The 23,002-nt window shown below is 39.1% G+C and overlaps 3 protein-coding genes across 3 annotated transcripts; 1 reads left to right on the top strand and 2 right to left on the bottom strand.

Moving 5' to 3' along the window:
- Positions 1-9,388: 9,388 nt before the first annotated feature.
- Positions 9,389-11,048, bottom strand: LOC117375881 (gamma-crystallin M3-like). Its single transcript, XM_033972241.2, has 3 exons — positions 10,957-11,048; positions 10,207-10,449; positions 9,389-9,705 (listed from the first exon to the last, which is right to left on the bottom strand). Exons 1-3 carry the CDS (start codon positions 10,987-10,989, stop codon positions 9,427-9,429), a joined length of 555 nt encoding a protein of 184 aa, XP_033828132.1. The 5' UTR covers positions 10,990-11,048; the 3' UTR covers positions 9,389-9,426.
- Positions 11,049-12,083: 1,035 nt separating this feature from the next.
- On the top strand, positions 12,084-16,171 carry inpp5e (inositol polyphosphate-5-phosphatase E). Its single transcript, XM_033972238.2, has 11 exons — positions 12,084-12,178; positions 12,916-13,740; positions 14,206-14,329; positions 14,418-14,515; positions 14,592-14,716; positions 14,806-14,925; positions 15,091-15,198; positions 15,285-15,446; positions 15,538-15,653; positions 15,731-15,867; positions 16,042-16,171. The coding sequence occupies exons 2-11, from the start codon at positions 12,971-12,973 to the stop codon at positions 16,169-16,171; spliced, it is 1,890 nt and encodes a 629-aa protein (XP_033828129.1). The 5' UTR covers positions 12,084-12,178; positions 12,916-12,970.
- A 448-nt stretch (positions 16,172-16,619) lies between these two features.
- On the bottom strand, positions 16,620-21,479 carry pmpca (peptidase, mitochondrial processing subunit alpha). Its single transcript, XM_033972239.2, has 14 exons — positions 21,404-21,479; positions 20,153-20,244; positions 19,424-19,626; positions 19,268-19,347; positions 19,114-19,196; positions 18,931-19,025; positions 18,761-18,861; positions 18,382-18,645; positions 18,199-18,291; positions 18,004-18,122; positions 17,825-17,915; positions 17,684-17,746; positions 17,438-17,582; positions 16,620-17,359 (listed from the first exon to the last, which is right to left on the bottom strand). The coding sequence occupies exons 2-14, from the start codon at positions 20,197-20,199 to the stop codon at positions 17,190-17,192; spliced, it is 1,554 nt and encodes a 517-aa protein (XP_033828130.1). The 5' UTR covers positions 20,200-20,244; positions 21,404-21,479; the 3' UTR covers positions 16,620-17,189.
- Positions 21,480-23,002: the final 1,523 nt, after the last annotated feature.

Here is a 23,002-nt window from a genome sequence, read left to right as displayed (position 1 = left end):
TGTGTGTATAAAAGTTTGTTACCAGATTATTAAACTGCGATTGTGTCACCAGTGTCTCCAGTTTTGTTTTTCCTTGGAGTATGTTCCATTTTTGTGAAGCCAAACAACTAAAATCCTCTTTCTCGTCTACTACAGTAATTAAATAAGTCAGATTTAATGCAAATAAAAGCATGTACATGTGCGATACTAAGTTATAGTGAATTACCTGACCTGACTCTGTAGTTTTGAGCTCAAAATACATAAAAGAAAACATCACTTTCATAATAGCAGAGAGTGTGTATAAGCAAAGTGCCATGTAGAGATTTTCCACTGTGGAGCCTTTAACTTTCTGCTCATTGAGAGAATCAGACCACATGAAGGGCTGTGCTTGAAATCTGTATTTAGCTGTGGTCACATCCAAACCTCAATGACACAGGGAAACACGGCGCCGTCGTGTTGTGGTTCTGATCTGCTCAGGTCCAGCTGCACATGAACGTCTCTTATTAATAAAGCCATGGAACGATTAGTGAGCAGTTATTGTGTTGAAAGCTGTGTGGTCATAAAAAAAAAAACTGTTGGTAGGGCATTAAGATAGGCTGTTCGGTAAAGACAGGGTGGGACACATGAGTCTGTTCCTTCATATTTTCACTGCACTGGCTGAAATTGTACAGGTTAAAAATAAACGTCCATATTTAATGAAGATGTGATGCAAATAATATGATGTGCTGCTTTACTTTCTGTTTATATAGTTGCTCAAAACAAGAGGAGGGACAGAAAAATAATGTTTGTAATGAGTCCTCGTCTGTGGTCCATAAATGACCTTATACCTAAATCATATTGTAGCATTTTGGTGTAAGGAAACACATCTAATTTCTTCTGGTTGTTTCTTTTCTAAACACAAGAGCTGCTGTAGGCTGTAAACTACGTCAAAACAAGAGCAAAGTAACGTACAAAAGCAGCTACATGAACAGCAACACATAAGCAATTACAGGAATAAGAACAAGAAAAGGTGTAAAGTCTGAGGTAAATACAAAATATCAGATCATTACAGTTAATACAATAAAAAAGGACGTCACTTTTCCAGTTAAATTCATGATTTCTGTGAGAAAAAAGGGTAATATTCTTAAGCTGGTACACTTGTTTCTTTTTACGATAGCAGGCAGGATAGCAGCTTTGCAGATTCTATTAAAAGCCTATTTTCCATAACGTGTAAACATGACCTTTGACCTCGTGGCCTGTGCATGTATCACACAACTGAGTGACCCGGGTTCAAATCGCAGTTTGGCAATTTGTCAATGTCTGTTTTCTTGACCCGTGTAATTTGTTTATATTTGTCTTAGTATTTAAACTCATCTTTGAAGCGTCGTCTTTTACAGTTACGTTGGATAAAAATATAGATGTAAACACAGCACTGGTTTAAAGGGAATGTTCAGGTCGTGTTTTTAGAATGTGGAGGTGGGGGATGTGGGGGATAAGTGTGGTTCCCATGCCCTCACGGCCCCTCGGGAGTCCTGGTGGCAGATGCTGCGTCTGGCTCCACCCCTGGCCTTCCTCCCCGCTCGTCTTCCTCCCCGTGTCCTAGTGTTTGTGTGAGTTTTGGGCTGTTTACGTCACATCGGACAGAGGAAACTGCAATACATCACTGTCCTCCTTTAAATAGAAATACACTCCAAAACAGCAGCATCCAGAGCATTTAAGAGCAAAACCTGACCAATCAGAGCAATACAAGACCAGATAAAATAAAAATAAAAATTAAAATAAAAATTAAAATTAAAATTAAAATTAAAATTAAAATTAAAATTAAAATTAAAATTAAAATTAAAATTAAAATTAAAATTAAAATTAAAATTAAAATTAAAAAAATAAATAAAAAATAAATACCTTTTTAGGTATTGCATCAAAAGAAATTGAAAAAAGCAAACATGTTAGAGAATCCCAAATGAAGTCTACTGTATGTTTTGGCAGCAGTGACGTCATAAGTCCTTGAAGGTGTTTGCCACAAAACACAATGCTGCAATCAGAAAGAGGAAAACAGCCTCTGACGAAGTACTCCAAATAAACACCACTTCCTCTAGTTTTTCAAAAAAGCAGAGGCAGCTGGAGAAACCGGGAATATTACGAACATAAATCGTCCAGAGCTGCTTAAATACCATGCACCATTAGAATAATAATGTCTTTAGACTCTGCTTCATAAACATTACAGATCTGTGTCCTCTGATATAGGTTTACATAAACATTTTTCAGATAAATAATTACTTTACTGAACGACTGAACGTTTACCTTATGCTACAGGGTAAACTCCTCACTTTGGATTGCTAGATCCTGCAACTAAAATCTAAACTTCACGAGTTTCACAATGACTAAAAATGAGGACCATTGCCAGTAATTAACAATATAAAATACAAATATTACATCATTTGAATGGAAAAAACCCTCAAAATGTTGTAAATAACAGGGAGCTGAGACTGAGTTTATGATGATGTTTTATAGAAATATCTGCTATTGCATTAAATATCAGTATGTATTAAGTGTCTGACACATTAGTTAGAAAATTTACTATAAGATTGTTGAATTTGGGCTGTTAGAGGGTTTTTAAGGACTACCATTTGTTAGGAAAGTGTTGGGCCATGGCACTGGAGCAAACAGCTTTAGGAGCGAATTTAACAATATGATGAAAGAGCAGAGCTGTGGTGCAACAGCTGAAGCCAAAGTGAGTTTGTGAGGGGAGATAGAAGAGCAGAGATGCCGCGGATCCTCCCTGATCTAACCCAAGCCTGATTTTCCAGAGGCTGTCAGTGTGAGACAGCTGCGAGGAGCGGCCTTTATCTCCCTAATGCACTGTATTACACCAGGCCCTGTGTCTCTGTGCGGCTGGATGAAAAGAATCCGAATCAGATCCCTCCTCTGAACAGATTATAGGAGCAGGAGCCGTCCCACATCTGCAGCCACTCTTCTCGCTTTGATGGCCTGAGAGATGACCACAGAGCATGCCCCCTTCGCTGCAAACTGGGAGTAAATGTGAGCGTCTCGAGCCCCTCATCATCTGTAAATAAACATGTCTCCAATGCCTCAAAAGAAAAAAGAACAGGAGGTGATGGGAGCATAACAAATTAAGCAAAGGCTTCCTGGATGAATGGGAAACCGGACTATCCAGGAAGATAGCACCAAAAACAACAAACAGGACGAGCCGAGATCCTCAGGGAAATCAGGACCAAATATCCAGCCAATTATTCAGTGACACGTCTGCATGGGTGTTTAAAGAGTCTAGAGAACGTTGTATTATTTACACCAAAATAAAATAAACCAAAGAATAAATAGAGCTACATGTTAAGTCTTCAAAAACCCAAATAACCCACAGACTCAGAGGCTAAACAGAGACGTCTGTGGATATAGATTTACAGCTGATTTGAAACATTAGACCAGAGTTTCTCAACCAGAGGGACGGGTGGAATAATAGACTCATCAGGCCTAGTTGAATATGAAATACATTTTTGTAATAGGCCGTATTGGCAGTTCAGTAAACAGATTGGACTGTAGTGATGAAGATCTCTCAGAAGTGAAGCAAAGTCGGGTCTGGACTTAGATGGGACACCTCTGAGAATACCAGGCGCCAGTGGCAAAAACTCTGTGTCCTTAGGCAAGACACTTCACCCTCATTGCCCAGTGTGAAGGTGGTGTGTGTGTAAGTGCTGGTGGAGGTCGAAGGGGCCGATGGTGCAGATCGGCAGCCTCTCTTCTGTCAGTCTACCTCAGGGCAGCTGTGGCTAATGATGTGGCTAAGAGTAGCTTAGCATCACTGAGAGCGGAGTGAAATAATACACTGTAAAGCACTTTGGGGATCATGAAAGGAGCTGTGTAAAGCCAGTGGTTAATTAGTTCATTAAAGAAAAACAGGCTGAATGTTTGGCCTACAGTGTTTCTCAAACTGTGGTACATGGACCCCTGTACTTTGAGTAGGTCTATTTGTGTAATTTAGAGACAAATCTATGAATGTTTTGTCATCCTTTGAATGAATCATTATTTAAAATGGCCTCATCCAGTGTTTAGTCTCATTCTAGACTTGGTTTAGTTTAGTTTAGACCTGTTTTGGTCCTGACTCAGGTTTAGATCTGGTGCAGTTAAAAAGGTGGTAGGCGACTTGGTGGTGTGAAAAGTTTAAGATACACAGGTCTACAATTTCAGTAGAATAAAGATGCACGTGCTGCATGTTTCCACAGCAGGTTACTGTTATGCACTGAATTAAACTATTAGGTCAATCCTGTGGAGAACAGGGTGTGTTAAATATAGATCTGTGGCACTTGTCCCTGTGGAGCACCAAACTGAACCTATTGTCCTTGGTTACGTTACACCCTCGTGGACAAAGCGTGTGCAGGGGCCTCAAACTAACACAAGTTTCTGCTCTGAGATACTACTTTTCTCTCTGAAACTGGTCGGTAACTCTGAATTAGGATCAGATCCACTGTGGACAAAGGACCCGGCTGAACTACTCGGCTTTGGTTTCATATGATTGAGATTGAGAGATGTGGAGTTTAGCAGGAAACTGAGGACTGAAAGAGCAGGAGCAACACTGCCCCCCTCTGGTGCACACTCGAGCAGTTTGATTTCACTATGATCCAAATGTGATCGTTCAGACACATGACAGAGAAAAATGAGAGAAATTAGATGTGATAATAAGCTGTTTTCATTTGTCATTGTTTAAACAGAAAGTTTTATTAATCCACATTCCTGAGACGTGTGTCTTTAACCTCCAAATACCACAGGTCTATAGTGTGAAAGAAAATTTAAAAATACTTTAGATCCAGAGAGACGTTTTCCAACAATGCAGCAGTGCCATTGGAAGAAGCACTTTCCTGCAGGTCAAACGTTCACTTTCTCCTATTGTGTGAAAGGAAATTATTGTATTTTATGAACCATGTGTCATATTGAGACTTTACGCCCAGACTGCAGCTGTGTCAACAGTATGTGGGCCCCGTGTGCCACTGCTCTGATACTTGGACACACTCACACTTTACTGTTGAACCTGTTGACTACCGAGTGCAAAACACTGTGCAAAAATACAGGCTACTGTTTATAACTCGGGCAAAATGAGACTGTCCGGTCAAAGCAGGACACGCAGGTCAAAGGTCACACTATTTATTAGTGTTTGAGCATCAACTGTGATTTGAAGAAAGGTTAAATATGAAGTGAAGAAGAGGCTTGGATCAGCAGTGAAACGCCTTCACTTAAAAACATTTTGTCCAGTTGAGAGAATTGATTATTTTTTATTATGGATCACACCAGGACGACTGAGGGATCACACAGACGTCACAAACGTGAAAATGCACCGCACAAAACCAACACCACTGAAAGACAAAGATACTTTTATGAAATAATGAGGAATAATAGATGCCTTTAGCTCTACAAAAAAGTCACTTATCCAACCACTTTGCTGCTTGTTGAACTCATGCAACTTATTTTATACTTTTACATTAATTTAAGTGTAATTCAATAATTAAATGTACATTAAATTAAACTGATAAACTGATATTTTAGTACTTTTGAAATGAACTCCAACTATTCAAATTGATACATGACCAGTAGATGATCCCACTTGACCTGCCACTTCACCAGGAGGTCAGAGGTCATGGGTCATAGGTCAGAGTTTGAGACTGACCCATGCAGAGGGCCGTCCCATGTGCACAGAGTCACACGGATCTGCTGTATTTAGACACAGACACCTATATGTGATGTTTGTTTTGATGAAAAGACTTAATTACAGTTTGTATTTGGAACACGCTGGCTCCATGAGAGTCTGAGCCCTTTGCCCTGCGCCTCGAGGCAGAAGTGTGCGTCTGTGTGTTAACTGCAGATGTTATCATGTGTGATTCTTGTGTGATTAGTGTCAAAGGCTCAGGCCGACAGCGGTTGGACTGTGAGTGCACACCTGGTCCTGTGTCTGTGTGCTGTAAACAAACCGTATAAATCACCAGTCCCATGATGCAAATATGAAGGACACACACGGGCAAAGATCAGGTTTGATTAAGAGCACAACACGGACTGGAGCTGATCCAAACCTGTCAAATAAACCATGAGATTTGTGAGGATAAGGGCAAAACAGCACTTCAACTGATAACTGTCATTAAAGGTGCACTGTGGAACCTTTAAGCTGTCACCTGTTTGTAATATTTCACAAAAAAAGAGAGGCCGCCCTGCTCGGGACAATAAAGATGAAAGATACAGATAAAATAAGTTTGCAGAGACACACAGGTGGAGTACTCCCTCAGTAGAAAACATAGTGCGTCTTTAACCGTGTTGTGTTATTTTATTTTGGTATAAAATGTTTCTCTCATGCATTTTTAAGCAGAATAAATGATCTCACATTCTCACGTACAACATAAAAAAGCCAAAGGTGCTGGATTGAGTCTGAAAAATCATTTTGAGTATATATTTTTATTCTTCGAGATTGGCTTTTGTGATGTGTAATGATTTTTGTGTCTCTAAAGGCTGAGTTTAAAGGGGAAAAATGCAAAGTTGCCAGAAAAAGCGCTGTGATCAGAAGAATCCTGCCTGGGGTTAAAAGACAATGAACCGTGAGTTGTTTGATGTTCGCTCATATCCTGGTGGTATAACCATGACTGCACTAATGATGTGTGTGTGTGGAAGTGGGGGATTTGTCCACATGCAGGACCCTTTAATGAGTTTTATTTGTTTTGTTTTATCCTCTGCACAAGGTAATGGAGAGGGAGGGGAAGCACCGGTTAGGAATTAGCAGCTTTTGCACCTTCATGGGCTAATTATCAAATGCACCAGAGGATCAGCAGAGTCTTTCTCAGAAAAATAATCTGTGTATTACTATTATTTTGTTCTAAACGGTAATAAAAATGTTTTGTTCATGCTGTGAATCAGATCATGTGTTACAGCACCAATAAAATAAAATACTACAGTAGATGTTGTTGGATATTAGGAGCTTTACGCACAAGTTTACAGAGCTTAAAGATAGAAGACATAGGGAGAACTTTTGGTTTTGTTGCTATTTTTTTTTACCAGTAAACTAAAAAAAAAACCTTTTCCACCTTCAGTCAACATCACACTGGCACAAAATTGTAAGTACTTTAGGATATACTGTGAATTTGGGAGGCTACGTACATTTTATCCTAAATATCTTCAAAGTTGATGATCATTTTGACTCTTGCATATTTGAATGTTGACTGTCCAGCTTTACAATGCACCTACTTTAATTAAAACTTAGCTAAAACGTTGGTAACTTTTGTGCAAACGCTGCGTTAAACTCCCCTCATTGCCTCAGTGGGGTTCAGCATTCACTTCTAATCCATCTGTCCCACTCCAGAATAATCTGCTCACCATTTAAAGTCATAATTACACACAGAGAAAGCGTGTCTTGTAATAGTATCGGTCAATAGTTCTTTCTCAACACATTGTCCTCCTTATATCTGTCTCCCTGGACGCTTCTGCCTCATTAAGCATATGTCTCATTTTCCATTTCAGGCAGCAGATAGCATAGAAGTGCACACAAAAGCACTATTTTCACCGCGCACCGCTCATCTGGTCTTAAAGTGTGATGAGACGGGGGGAGACAAAGGGAGCCATGGCCCTGAGGAGGCAGGAGGAGAGGGGCAGGAGGAGAGGGGCAGGCGGAGAGGGGCAGGAGGAGAGGGGCAGGCGGAGAGGGGCAGGCGGAGAGGGGCAGGAGGTGTCGTCAGTGAAGAATGCAGATGATTCTGTAATGAGGGATTAAGTACGGGATTATAGTGCTTTATTAAGATGTTTCTGATCCTCATTAGGCTCAATCTTATATCAGGCCATCGATCCCCACTTGCACACAAAATAGACTGCTCTGTGGAAGGGCAGAAAGAGAGAGAAGGGAAAGGGAGAGAGAGAGAAAAACGTGGTTGTACTGTCTTCTCTGATAAAAGTATCGCACAAAGATTCATTTTGAAATATTTCAGCACAGTTTTCAAAAACAATGGTCCAAATAGTGGTTTACAATCCAGACAAAAGGGTCATATTCATGCTTTTTTTGTGTCACAAGTTGAAAAAATATATAATAGTTGTGACAGTTTTTAAGGACAAACCACTGTCTATGAATTTTAAAATATGCATAATATTTCTGGAGCCAATAATGTGTGAATACAAGTGAAGGAAATGAGGACAATACCAGACACAACTGTTTAAAGTTGATGTAGAATTAGTCTAAACTTCCTCTAAACCCCTGCTGCTGACAGACACATGCCTCGACAATAGGACAGACACAGACTATATGACCTGAGGCATGGACTGGGCTTTTTTAAAAACTTATATCGGCTCTACAAATGATGTTGCCTTTAGGACAAAACGGTGTGTAATTATTATACTGTAGAGTTGAAGTGGTGGTTTTTACAGTAAATTGTCACTTTAAATACGTGAAAGTAAAGTAAAGTCTGTCCCTATGATATATTTGGTATTTAATTTTGTTATATTTAATGCATTTGTTCATTTAACACATCTCATTTTCCCTCAAAACCATCGAAGGAAAAACCTCTGGAGAAAGTAAAGGATTTCAAATACTTCATACGTCCAGTCCTTGGATCAAGACATCAGAATTACAAAAGCTCCTGCCTGGAAAGCACTTAACAAAATAGTTTTTAGTGGAGACAGCTCGATTTTATGTTTCTGAGAGCTGGACTTTAACAAAACAAACGATGAAATCCGTAAATAGCACCTACACACAAATGCTGAGGACAGTTTTCAGCATCAAATGGCCGGATCATTTTCCAAATAGAGCTGCATGAACCTTCAGCAATCAACAAGAAAATCACTGCAAACTCAGAAAGAAGAAGGAAAGAGATCAAAACCTACTCGACCTGCAGGAAACTGATGCTCGTATCACATGGAAAGAAGAGTTTACTGTGTGTGGAGAACAGAGATGACAGGAGGGAAAGACAACACACTCATCCATGGGCGGCCGAAGTAAGTAGGTAAGTAAGTAAGTAAGTAAGTAGGTAAGTATTCATTTATGCATGAATTTATCCACTGTGCCACCCACTCAGCCACCGTGCTTGTCAAATAAAAGCTCAAAATTGTCAGCAAATAGAACTGAAGTCTGCAGAACTGTAGTCAGCTAAACAAATTCTTCTTTGCATCAATTTAAAAAGGGCCGTGACTTGGCTTTAGCAAAAACTCTCAAGTGATTGGGATCTTGCACAAAATGAACACTTCAGAAATGAAAAGGCAAGTTTTCACTGATTTCACTCCCAAAACTTCAGCTCCACACATTCATTTTTCTGCTGTTTTGCTTGTAAATCCTTAAAAATCCCTAAAAATCCCAGGAAATCTGCTATATTTGGTCTCTTTTACTAACAATATTGGTGTTCTTTCTCTGTGCAAATCTTTGTAAATCTTTGTAAACGTTAAATAACCGTAGCACAAAAGGTAAATGTTGACAGCTTTATTTAGTGCAGTAGCGTTGGTCTAGTAGCAGGAGTCAGTGATGCGCCTCATGCTCATGAACCTCATCCCGCTCGAGCCCATGTTCATGAAGTTCCTGTACTCTCCAGGGCGGAAGTACATCATCCTGCCTCTGTAGTGGGGCTGCTCGTACATGAGCCAGTGGCCGTCCATCACGTTGCAGGACATGCAGTTGTTCATGCGGTAACGGTCCATTATGTTGTCGCAGTCGTCCATCAGCTCGTACATCTGACCACTGAAGTTCTCCCTCTCGTAGATCCTCATTCTGTAGTTGCCGCGGTACTGTGGAGCAGAGAGAGGGTCGTGTGTGCAGACTATTTTCACTTTACTTTACTTTAATAGTTTACTTTACAGGTAAAATGAGAAGAAATCACTTTTAGGTACCGTGTATGTAACTTAATTTTTGTTAATATTACCACAATATCTCTTTAAAGGTACAACGTGGACATTTTTTTGCTTTTTCACATGGACGTAGATAAGTTTAAGCCATCTGGCAAAGCAATAACATCTCCATAGAGACGAGCAAGTGGTAGAAAAGTTACATAGTGCAGCTTTTGACTATGTGGCAAATTCTGCTTTAGTTTGTACATTTAAGTTGGGGTTAAATTTGTGGAGCCAGATGCCTTTCCATGGGTATCCTTTCCATCTATACAGAGTCGGAGTATCAAAATACTTGTATCTATTTTTCCCCTTTGTTTTTCAGACATTTTATTTTAAACCAGACAAATTAAACTGAATGAACTGGTATAGTACGAGACTCTTTTGTGTCTTCTGTGGCCTTACCATGGGGATCATACGACAGGACCTGATGCTGTCGCTCATGCCCATCATGCTCATGTAGTCAGCGTACTCGCCCCTCCTCATGAAGTACTGGTTGCCCATGTAGTTGGAGCGGTCGTACACCATGAAGCAGCCCCTCTCCACCCTGCAGGAGTGACACCTGCTCAGGTAGGACGACATGTCAGGGCAGTCGTTCATGCACTCGTAGGAACGACCCTGGAAGTTCCTGTCCTCGTAGAAGATGATCTGGAGAATAAGACACGAGGGAAATAATTTAAGTTATGTTTTTATCTAGTTATTACTTAGTTTAGTGGGATTGTGCCTGTGGAAAATATTTATTATAGTTTTGCATCAGTTAAGTGGCAATTTGTGGAAAAATGTTGAGATGAAAGTGGCAAAAATACATGAAATACTTCTGTTAACACACAATTTTTTTTTTAAATGCAAGAACCTTCATTGAACAACACAAAAGGTGCTCTAAATGTTTTGTCCAATCATAAATATTATACAATTTAGACTAGATTATGACTGCTACAGGTAAACAGTTATGAAATTACTCTACGTATGTTAGACCTGGTGCTCATGTCCAACCAGGAAGTAAAACTATAAACTTCACCAAAATTAAGAAACTAAAAAAAAAACAAACAAAAACAAAACTACAACTCTATAGTTTAGTGAAATGAGTGGTCTAACCTGTCAAATCCATGTTAAATCCCAGTGGTTGTGTAAAGTTAAAGCAGACTGGACACTCACCCTGCTCATCATGTTCATTCCAGAAGAGGTCATGTTGCTGGTTGTGGGCTGCTGTGGCCGTTCTGCCGCTGGAGCTACTGCTGTTTCTGCTCTTGCACCAAACTGTGTCCAACCTGGTTTAACCCTTTCCTTTTATACCTGACCCAACCTCTGGCCTTTTGTGTAAACTGCCTACGCCAGCAGCACGGCCATAGAAGTGCGCAGAATATGGGGGGATTGTCCACATTTCGGACAGTGGGCTCTTTTCAGTGGCAGTTTCTCATCACAAAGAAAAAAAGGGTTAACAATTGCTGGTCATGCTTTGACTGTTCAGATGCCGTAGTATCGGCCCATGAGCGCTCTGTTCTGTCAGCAATACCTTTTTGTGCTTTTGTGTCAGTCTCATGTTGTCCAGTATGATGTTCACATGTAACACGGACATAATCCTTTTTTTCCTTTTAAAAATTGTAATAATTGATAATAATCTGTTTTTAAGGTTATAATAGAGTCAAATGGTCTAAGAAAGTATGAATTAGTATGCATTTGATGCATGAGTGTTGGTATTTGGAGAGGTCATTGGCACTGAGCAGCAGCCATGCCACCTCAGCCAAGGCAAAGTGGGGAACAACTTAATTAGACTGAATTGTATGTGTATGGTCTGTATTATTGTTATTATAATTTATAATTATGGAGAGAGGTGGGAAAACACTCACATCTTTTATTCTTTTCTCTGAAAAAGCAAGGCAATAGGAAGATAAACCTGTTTTAATAGGTTATGGTAGAGATTATATCAGATGATCAGATTATTTACATTACAAATACAGTGATGGGGCCTAGAGGCATAGCAAACATTGCATGTAGATGTTTTTTTGGTTTTTTTTCTGGGTCAAATTTGTTAGGTCTATTCAAGACACAGGTTAATGCACCTGTAGAGTAAAACATGCTCTGGTCTCCCTTGAGCACTAAGGCTGTTTGCAATACAAATATTTCACAAAGTCTTATTGTTATTAAAAAAGAAAAGGCCCTGAGGAGTCACCAGAAGAGTTCAGTGCAGCTCCTGTCTGTCTTGTCTGTTTTTTTCCAGGGCTGCTGTTCTAAGTGTAATCCTCTGTCTGTCCACAGGGGGCGCTCTCCGCCGAGACTCTCCTGGCTGTGACGTCATTGTTGTCACGCGTTGCTAAGGAAGTGGCAGAGTTAGCTTTGTTCTATAAATCCGCTATTTGGCCTCAACTTTTGCTCAAAGGTAAAGTGTTTTATGATCTGACATGATTTCAGAGTCAGGTTTTAAACATTATAGAAGCATGTTGTATTAGTTTGTTTATTATGTTCACTCATTGTTAGCATCTTAGCAAAGAAGTGCGATTTAGCAACTCATTCAGATACTTCTGTTTGGTTTGTCCAAATAGTTCGCTACATCCATCAACAGCAGTCTATTTAAGGCCATAAACATGTAGCTAGAAAGGAACATAACAGTGTCTAAATGGTTCACTGTTATTACAATGAAATGGAGGCATAAGATCCACAGAACACAGATGTGGAAATGTCCAGGGCCGATGCAAACAGAGCAGCATGAAGAGATTTATCCCCAAATTATAAATTATATAATCTGAAGTAACTCTGCATTCAGTTACTGCAGACCAGGGCCCTGCTACATATCAAATTAAGAGTAAAAATATATATATAAATAATAATAACAATAACAACACCAATAATAATAATAATAATAATAATAGTAGTAGTAGCAGTAGTAGTAGTAGTAGTAGTAGTAGTAGTAGTAGTAGTAGTAGTAGTAGTAGTAGTAGTAGTAGTAGTAGTAGTCTTTATAGCTATATTCTTAGACATCCACAAAATATTGACCTATGCTTTAGTTTGAAAACATATAGACGATGCACAAAGTTTAGCCAGCTATCTTTAATAATACCTGTAGTGGTAAAAGACAACTTTCAGTGTTTTTTTGTCATACTTGTGTCTGTATTCCAGTTCCAGGTGATGAGAAATCTCTCTGAAATCAAAAGGCATCAAACATGACAAGAGGATGAGTGAAAATGGAGAGGTCAAAGATCTCCAATGGTGTGGCGACTCTGTGCAACGACGAGATGCAGCAGCTGTCAAATGCAGCGAGCCTCTTAAGACCCCCTTAGATGTCACCTCGCTCCAAAAGCACTGCAGTGATGTCAAACTACCAGCAAAAAACACAGAAGGGATCAGTCCGTACCAGCCTAGGCCTCCCTCTTTACCCAGACAGTTTAAGACTGGCAAGAGTAGTTCTGTAGATCAGTCTGTGAGGACCAGAAGAATCAGGAACAGCCAGGAGAGTTTGAGTGACCGAGCCGAGACGTGTTCCTCCCCAGATTCATTGAAAGATGACCAAAGACTGCATGCGTCAACTGGATTTCTGACTGAAGCTGCCTCACATGAGCAGGAGTTAGAAGAAACAGAGTCCCCAGTATTTAGACAAAGAGGAAGCAGTTTGTCTGAGTATGAAAAAAGACCTCAAAGCCAGCAGAGTGACCCCACAGAACTCCGAACTAGAGTGTCCAAATTGCGCTTGTCCCCTGTGCAGCCCACTGGACCTCTTCCCAGTCTGGAGAAAAACATTGCGTCAGTCGCTTTACGGGCAGCTAATAGGATTGACAGGGATTGCTTGGATTACATGGGGCAGGGCAAATGTAATGAGAGACTGCACCGGAACCTGAGTGATAGCCGGCTTCTGGAGAATATGGGATCGGACAGTGCCTCCGTCAGCTCAATGAGATCTAACTACAGTGTGCTGAGCCCCATCAAGCCAAAGGACGTGAGGAACAGGTACAGTACTCACGTTAAAGGTGTACTTTTGTGCAACATTCCAGGCAAAGCTGTAACATCTCCATAGAGAAAAGCAGGTGCTGGACCTCCACCAAAAAGTTACATAGTGCACCTTTAACATACACAATTATTTCACTGACATCTTTATTTGGGAAGAAATAGAAAGATGTTGAAATGATTGAAAGCTGTTTATTTTTCTAATCTAATCTCAATGAGTAAAAGTCACAATGCAGTGAATTGAATTTTCAATAAACTCTGGAAGTTTGAATCTAGTTTATTGCTTGTGTCTGTCTTTTTACAAAGAAGGACATTAGTAAAACAAATGGTGTATTAATATGATTTTCTCTGCTGCCTACTTCCAGTCTGCAGTCATAACTCAATAGTGAATTGGTCTAATATATGAATTTATCCAGATGGTATTTGTTTTATTTTTCATTTAAAACTGGTTGTTGTTTGTCTTTACAGAAGCTTTTTGGAGGGTAGTGTGCTTGGAAATGGTGCCCTTCTTGGAGCAGAGGAGCTAGAACGCTACTTTCCTGAAAGGAGACTAGGTATATATATTTCCACGTGGAACATGCAGGGAGAAAAGGTAATGTCAGCTCTAATGCTGGAGTGACTGTAGCTGCAGATAAGTCCAGGATCTCTAATTCATGACTATATTATATGTGTTGTTTCAGGGGCTGCCAGTCAACTTGGACGATCTCCTTCTTCCAACAGATTCACAATTTGTGCAGGACCTTTATGTTATTGGGGTTCAGGAGGGCTGTCCCGACAGGTATAACAGTCTTGGAACGTGATGATTTTCATAGATTTAATCACAGAAAATATTTATAATGCTTAACTTCACATAGGAGGGAATGGGAGACCCGCCTTCAGGAAACTCTAGGGCCTTACTATGTCATGTTGTACGCAGCAGCTCATGGTGTTTTATATCTTAGCATCTTTGTCCGAAGAGACCTCATATGGTTTTGCTCAGGTCAGAATATTTAAAACTCAGTGCCTACTCTTTTAATTGTATGTTACTATAATATGATTAAAGGAAGATTTTCCAATTGTTCACTACAGAAGTGGAACATGCCACAGTCACAACCAGAATCATCTCTCAAATTAAGACAAAAGGAGCCGTTGGAGTCGGCTTTACCTTTTTTGGGACTTCTTTCTTGTTTATAACATCACATTTTACGTGTAAGTGTTTGTGTTCATGTTTCATGTTTACAAATGTCTCAGGAAGTTAGCCAGTAAAAATGAAGTGTGTTTGATTAGTGGACTGGTGAAAAATGGAGTCAACAGAGTTTGCACAGTTTTGTCTCATTGATCTCATTCATATTTGTGTTTACTGTTTGTTTTCAGCTGGGGATTCCAAAGTCTATGAGAGAATTCTAGACTACAACAAAATCATTGAAGCTTTAGCTCTACCAAAAGGTCTTCCAGATACCAACCCTTACCGCTCCACGCCATGTGAGTAATATTATATTATACAGTTATAAGAAAATGTTCTAAGTTACTTTACGGTCTCTTAATCATTCATGTTGACTTTTGTGTAGCTGATGTCACTACAAGATTCGATCAGGTATTTTGGTTCGGAGACTTTAACTTCCGGCTTAGTAAAAATAGAGAGGAAGTTCAAGACATTATAAATCGAACTACAGGCAAAGACATGGGATCTCTCCTGGAGCATGACCAACTCTCCAAGGAAATAAAGGACGGTAGGAATCTCTTGTACACATTTTAATGCAAAATAGTAATAAACAGTTTATAACTAATTATCACATGTTTTCTGTATTTGTTTCCATTAAGGTTCAATATTCAAAGGCTTTCAAGAGGCTCCAATACACTTTCTACCGACATATAAGTTTGATATAGGTTGTGATACCTATGACACATCTTCCAAACTGAGAACACCATCATACACAGTGAGTCAAACAGGGATTAACAGCTTCACCAATCATGCGTTTTATAAGTGAATCGCTTTAACATTTTGCGTTTACAGGACAGAATCCTCTTCAGGAGCAGACAGTCTCATGACATTCGAGTGATCAAATACACCAGTTGCACCAACATCAAGACCTCAGACCACCGGCCCGTCATCGGAGTCTTCCAGGCCAAGTTGAGGCCAGGCAGGGACAAGTGAGTGGAGTCAGGGATAGAGATGGACGATATGCAGCAGATTTGACTGAACTAAGTGGAATAGTTTAAACTAGTGATAAATATGCAAATGTTTGTCTTTCATCCCAGTTCTAGGACACATTTATACATTAATTACAGTATCACAGTACAGTATTAACTCTGTTTTTTTGTCAGTATCCCTCTAGGAGCAGGACTGTTCGACCGCAGCCTTTACTTGGAGGGCATCCGGAGAAGAATAACGAGAGAGCTGAAGAGGAGGGAAGTCATGAAGAACCAAAGCAGTTCAATCTGCAGCATCTCTTGAGTCAATTCTCTGTTCAGACCAGAGATGGATCATATTTTTGGCCCTAGGCAGGACCTAGAATTTCAGGAATGGACTTGATATAGATGGATATATTATATTACACAACATCAGGGAATGGTACATCAGCAGAGAGCACCCTCTGTTGGGCCTTTGGTATACTGAAACTGAACTGAAACTACATTATGAACTGTTACTACATTATGAACTTGAGGGCAGGGACCTTGAGAACAGACACTACAGCAGCTTGTATTACCCTATGTACTGTATTGCTTTAGATTTCTGAACGAGCAGCTGTGGTTCTAGTGTGCCACTCACTCCGCGGACTAAAAAGTGCCTCTTTAAACCTATTTAACTTTGTTTTCATATGCCACTTATAGAGAAGTAATAAAGATTTTAAACACATTAATCCTTTGCTTGTTTTCTTTTTTTATCTGTTACTAGAGCTAATCTTTGACAGGAACATATCGACCTATAAAATACAGACAAATCTACAAGACTAACCGTTTAAAGCAGTAACAAACCATATTTCACCCAAGACCGCGGGTTATTATAGTATTTTATTTTTGGGGATTAACCTTGTATGTGATTTAAGACAAATAAGTGATCCTTAAATATTAAATTCCTTCTTACTTGCCTACTATAAAAGCCTGTTTTAAACCCAGAGGTTGGCTAGCTGGGACAATATGAAAGATTAAGAATACTGTCTCTGCAAATGGTGTGTATTTCTGGTTTGCTTTAACAAGATACTCACTATCAGCGCTTTTCATAAAATATCTCCTTCTATTATCAACTCAAATAGTCCCTTTTAAGAAAACAAAAAGTTTAAAATTAAGTAGGACCTGTTCAAATAAATAAATGTGAATTCCTGCTTTTACAGAAACTAAAGAGTAAAATGTAACTTTTAAAACAGGCACTCCCCCATGATTCAGGTTTGAGCTTGGTCATCTCCTGAAGTGTTTTAAGTCCAGTTCAGCTTTAATTCTTTCTTCAGTTCATTAGATGTTGACCTCACTGGAGTCTATCGGAAGAGACGGTACATGCGCGGCAGACGTCCATCTTTACTGGACAGAGCTGTTTGGATGTGTTCGTAGGATGGAAGCTCCGTCAGGTCTCCCAGAGCTGCTACAGCGGGCTTACTCCGCAACATCTTTGTGGTCACTCTCTTGATATCACTAGCCGTCACGTTGCCTGTAACAAACATGACATTACAAACATGCCATTTGAGTGATGCAGGAATCACGCGCATTGATAATGGGAACTACTAACTTATTAATTCGCAAAGTTCATGTGGTAGCTTCCTTTTTCCGGTGGACAAAACCTGCCGACCAACATCTTCAAAAATAACTGGACGAGACTCAAGGTTCATCATCAACATTGACTTGAGTTGTGTCTTTGCTCTCTCAAGCTCCATCTAAATATTAAGAGAAGCCAATAATGGGTAAGATAAGGATATATGGGTAAGATATCCAAGTATAATACATAATTATTATATAGCTTAGTTTTTTCCTTTACCTCTCCTGCAGTGCCAGTCATTTGAATGAATTCTTTGGTTATGATTTCCACCATTTCTCTCACCTGACAAGAGCACATGTATATATTAAATAAAACACAAATTTAATATAAAACCATGTGATATATAATTTGCTCACAGACCTGTCTCGGGTCTGCACTCGCATGGATACAAAGCAGCCCACTGTCCTCATAACTATGATGGTATGATGTAGCATTGTACATCCAATGATGTCTGCCAAGAAAAATGAGAAACAGTTACAACAAGTGCTCATTTGTTGCTGGTGAGTAAAATATAAAGTTTGAACTTTGTACATGTTCACCTGTTTAGTACGTTTAGATAGAGGCGGGTAAACATTCCTTTTCCAGGTCCTCCAGCTGAAAATGAGCCACCTCCGCCCATCATCATGTTAAGCACAGCAAATGGGATGAAGTCCTCTTCCTGTTGGAGAAAATAATAATATTCATATATTTTAATACATTTTGGATGCAAATGTCACTTAAGAAAAGACTCCTACCAAGAAGGAGCAACTCTCCAGGCCAATCATAATGTGTGTGAGCTCTGGAATAGGGGTTGGGCCCAGGCTCACATCTGACATATCCTTCTCTATCTGTAAGATTAAAAGAGTTAATTACATTTTAACACGCCTCATAATGAATAGTTTTAAATGTATAATTATATGTAGCCCATATTATATTACCTTAACAATTCCACCAGTGTACTGTGCCACAGACATGTCCACATTAGCTGGTGTACTGATGCCCCAGGCTGGTTTCACATTTAGCAGGTACTTCCTGGCACAGTCCACAAGCTGCTCATGCTCAATGCCAACTCCGGCCAGAACCATGCGCTCAGGAACGTAATAGTTACAAAGATATTTATGAAGAACCTTCTTGTCAATTTTTTCAATATTTTCAACTGGACAGAATCGTGGCAATCCCACTGTATTCCCTCTGTATGCTGCCTGCAAATAGAAATAGATCGATCAATAACCTAAGTGTCAATATAACTAAACCCCCCCTAAGAACCAAAGTGCAGTTTAATCAACCCAGTGCAATCCATTAACAGTGTTGACTTACAGCATGGATCATCTCAGTGAGTAAAGGTTCAGGATCTGGCCTCATGTTTAGATCTTCAAGCTCAAAGCGTACGGCCATCCGTGTCATTTCAATCTCATCATCTGCACAGAACATGATGGATGAAAACTACTCACATCCACATTAGAGCTCTTGATCTGAAAATGACTTACCCAAAAGACGCGGCTGTAAAACTGCATCAGACAGAAGACTAACCACAGTGTCCAGACCCTTCACTTCAGCAGACACTGCATACATCGTAGTATCTCTACACAAAAAAAAATCCACAACATCATTAAAGCATCCTTGATTACATTTTGTTACATTTTGCGTGAGCAGTAAGAATAAAAACAAACCTTGACGTCTGACAATCACATATCCCTCCATGTTTCTCAAGTGTGAGGAGAATTTCATCTTTACTTCCATACTGTGCTGTAGACTGAGGTAAAATGTCAAGCTTTAATCACAATCACCAAATAAACTTCTGTATTTAGTTAAAAATGTACTTACAGAAAATGCTAGTTTTTCTAAAAAATGAGCAATTCCACTAGGATACTTTGCTTCATGCCGCGATCCGGAGTTTACTAAAACTAAACAAAAAGACACAGGCCACATTTGCATACATGTAAACACAAGAAAATAATAAGTACAAGGAAGGTTACTTACTTCCAACTGTGCAAAACTGACCAAACTTGTTTTGAGAAGCCACTTTAAGGCCATTTTCTAATGTGGTAATCTTGGTTTCATATTTTTCCTGTCCATCTACAGATGCGAACACAGGTTTAGGGATCCCAGGCAGAGGTGCAGAAAGGGATATATTCGGGTAACCACCACCACTGCTGTACTTTCTATAGGCTGCAATCCCAAACCTTCACACAGGAGACAGGATTGTTGATTGAAAGTCGTGGCAAAGTTAGTATTTGATTAGTAAGCCTTACTAAGCATGTTCTTGCTAGGTTAGGTTACATAATACATTTAGTACATTCAGCAGCTCAGCAAAAAAATAACTCTAAAGACAAGTCTGGGGCTTAAAAAGTTCATAACAAAACTACATTTTTTTTTAAGTGTACTCAACAAAACAAAAGAGAGCATCAAGGTTACATTTTATTAACTACTTTCACATGACTTTAGAGCAAAAACAAAAGGTAAATAAACAAAAAGCGTAATCAGCCACATTATTATAAAGTTGAGGATAAACATCACAAACTGATACACAAATCAAATTAAAAAGGTCAAGAGGTAGTTTTTGAGCATAATAGAGCTTGCTCCTTTTCCATGTTATAGACGCACTAAAGGAGATATTTAACACCATAAACCAACGCTACAATGCAAGGCCCCCCCCCCCCTGCATCATCACAACAGATACTCCTCGAATTTAGTGTGCAAAATATTTACCTCTGGACACGACTCCAGCTTCTGCACCTCGACATGTGAGTTGCCATTTTTCATCCTCCATGAAAATACAACCCGGAAGTGATTGAGAAGAACTTCCGCCGCCAGGAACAAGATTTCAAAGTAAAAGCACAGCTTCAACTTTGTCAAGTAAAGATTAAATACACGGTAAAACACTCAACAAATGTACTGTCAGTTGTTACATATCATTTATCACATGTGCTGCACTGAAAAGGTTCAGCTGCGTAAACATCCTGTCCCAAAACTAAATTTAGATACTGATGTCTGAAGTGGGACAAAATGTACAAATTGAGCTGCGTTCACAGACACTGTTTAACATTGTTTTGTTTTTTGAAGAGAATTTAATAATAATATTGTAGATTTACTTACATTTACATTTCCTAATTATTATGCACAGTATGATAAAAGTCCAACTGTCCTGATTAGATCCCAACACTTTTACTTTTGCACTCTTTAAAAAACTGGAATTGACCATTTTAAAGTAGGTTAGTTTGAAAAACATCATTTATTGATTTTGTCACACAAAGAGGTCCTAAATGGCAGTAGCATTTCCACTTGATTAAACAATTTGGAAAAGTTTCCACAGGATAATTACATCCCAATAGCCACATCCACCCAGCCATTCAACATCGAACCACAGATCTCTCCATTTTTTGCTCTATTATTTAGAGCAAACATGTTTTTCTTTATAAAGTTATCTTTGGTGCTTTGGATGTCATATTTGCTTTCATCCATGGGTTCAGCCTATGAGCTGCAGGACACCATCTACAGTTTGAAAGAAGAAAACCTGCACCTGCAGCACCGGCTGGAGAACCTCACTCATGCTCTGCGGGACCTGAGACACCTCCTGTCCGAGTACTCCAAAGGTAACCACTGCATGAGTTAAGCTAATTATGTATAACATGCATTGATCTATAAATTAAATACATAAGTAAAAATAAATGGATAATAAATATATCCCTTTAAGCTAATTAATGTATGTAATGTGTAGTTGTCATGGATTTAAAACAACCACCTGAATTAACCATAGGCATTACACATTCATTATTTTTTATAGTTTCAGGGGAAGGACATGATTCTGAATACCAGCGACGCGCCTGGAAGGAATGGTCCCAACATGGTGAGTTATGAGTCCGACACCTGCTTCATTAATGCAGCTAAATAATTCAAATATAAACCTTCAGATGCATGTTACTAATAGACTCTTTTCTAGGCATTAGTCCTGAGACTCACCAGATGTTGGAGCAGGCTCTGTGCTCCTCAGAGCTCCATGGATCTGCTGTGATCACTGTTAACTCTTTGGGCTTCTGCCTCCTCTGCGTCCTGCACATGGCTTTGACTCTTTGATCTGCATGTTATGGTGATACTATTGTTCTATGTAATGTTTTGTCTAATAATACCAAAACAAATAAATGCAACTAAAGACGCACTGACTTTTTATTGCTGCTGAGTAACACCAAACAAATCGAGTCTTGAAAATGCTAAGTGTTTTGACATCCCCTATTGATAACTCTTCAAGCCACCCACACACCCTCAGACTGAAAGAAAACACCTCTTAAGGGCCCGTTTATTTATGTAGTAAAATGTTAGTGCCTCCATCTATTTTTCATAAGCTTTCAGTGACAGAGTGACCTGATGCAAAAACATTCACATTTGTAATTTAACATAAGTGGTACATTATAAGTAGTACATCAAACTGAATCATGCTCTTGAGTTATAGAAATATTTGTCCAGTGAAAGACGTTCTGCTAATTCAAAATGCACCGTAGTCTTACATCCATCTTAAATAAATAAAATAATATGTCAAACTTTAATCTTAGGATCCTGTTCTTTTAAATTAATCTGTATCAATGCACAAATCTGATAAAACATTCTCTGGCTTCTCCATTTTAAAACATTAAAACATTTGTAATTTCCATTTTTGTTTTGAACATGGATTGTGAATTTACATTTATAAAGACTAGGTTGCATAAGTACAAAACAGTTGGGTTCATATCAGCTTTCGATTGCACAAAGTAGAATTTATATCAGTAGCAGGAGGGAATTCACAAATGTTAACAATTATGCTGCATTTTTATTGTTCTGCTGAGGATGTGGTTTGACTTACTAAAGATAATGCAAAAATACTGTGGGCAAAATCCTAAGACACAGAGTGGTTAAACGACTTTTACTGAGAAGGTAAACAGATGATAAAGTGTGAAGTCGGCTGATTCATTCATCTTCTGATCAAGTGTATCAGTGTATTCTCTCCGACTTACTTTCTTTACATAATCAGTGTGTTATGAATGAATTAGTTCTGTGCTTTGTTGCAGCTGATGCCTTTGAATGGGACACGGTGTGAGTGTGATGGGGGTGGAGTGCACATCCAGGCGTCTGTCCGCTGAGACGTTTGTGCAGAAAACCCTGATGCAGATGGACTAGCTGCAGACAATCCTCGGACACACTCAGAGTAAGTGAATATTACTGGTGTCGCTTTGTACTTAATTCATTTTAATTAACGTAACTAATTTATAACTCAATGCAATTAATGCTTACTCTGTTTTCTATTGATGTGTTGCTGTACGGAGCATGTGCAGCATTTTGCAGGTTTAGTATTCAACTAGTGTGAGTGGATTTTATCTGTTAAACCTGGATGTTATGTCCCTTTAAGATACATGGGCCCCTCTAATTTAAACACCATAATTACAGATTCTATTCATGTTGGTAGAAGATATAACCTTGAGAGTATTTGTAATATTTTGGTGTCTTGGTATATGGCGTATTTACTTCAGATTCAGGTTTGTGACTTGTGCATAGTGTGAGTATGAGGCTTTGTATTAATGACATTTGAAA

This window comes from Periophthalmus magnuspinnatus, chromosome 9 (genome assembly GCF_009829125.3).
Source record: "Periophthalmus magnuspinnatus isolate fPerMag1 chromosome 9, fPerMag1.2.pri, whole genome shotgun sequence".
NCBI lineage: Eukaryota > Metazoa > Chordata > Actinopteri > Gobiiformes > Gobiidae > Periophthalmus > Periophthalmus magnuspinnatus.
Note: the sequence above shows the minus strand (reverse complement) of the source record. Positions and strands in the feature narration are given on the sequence as shown.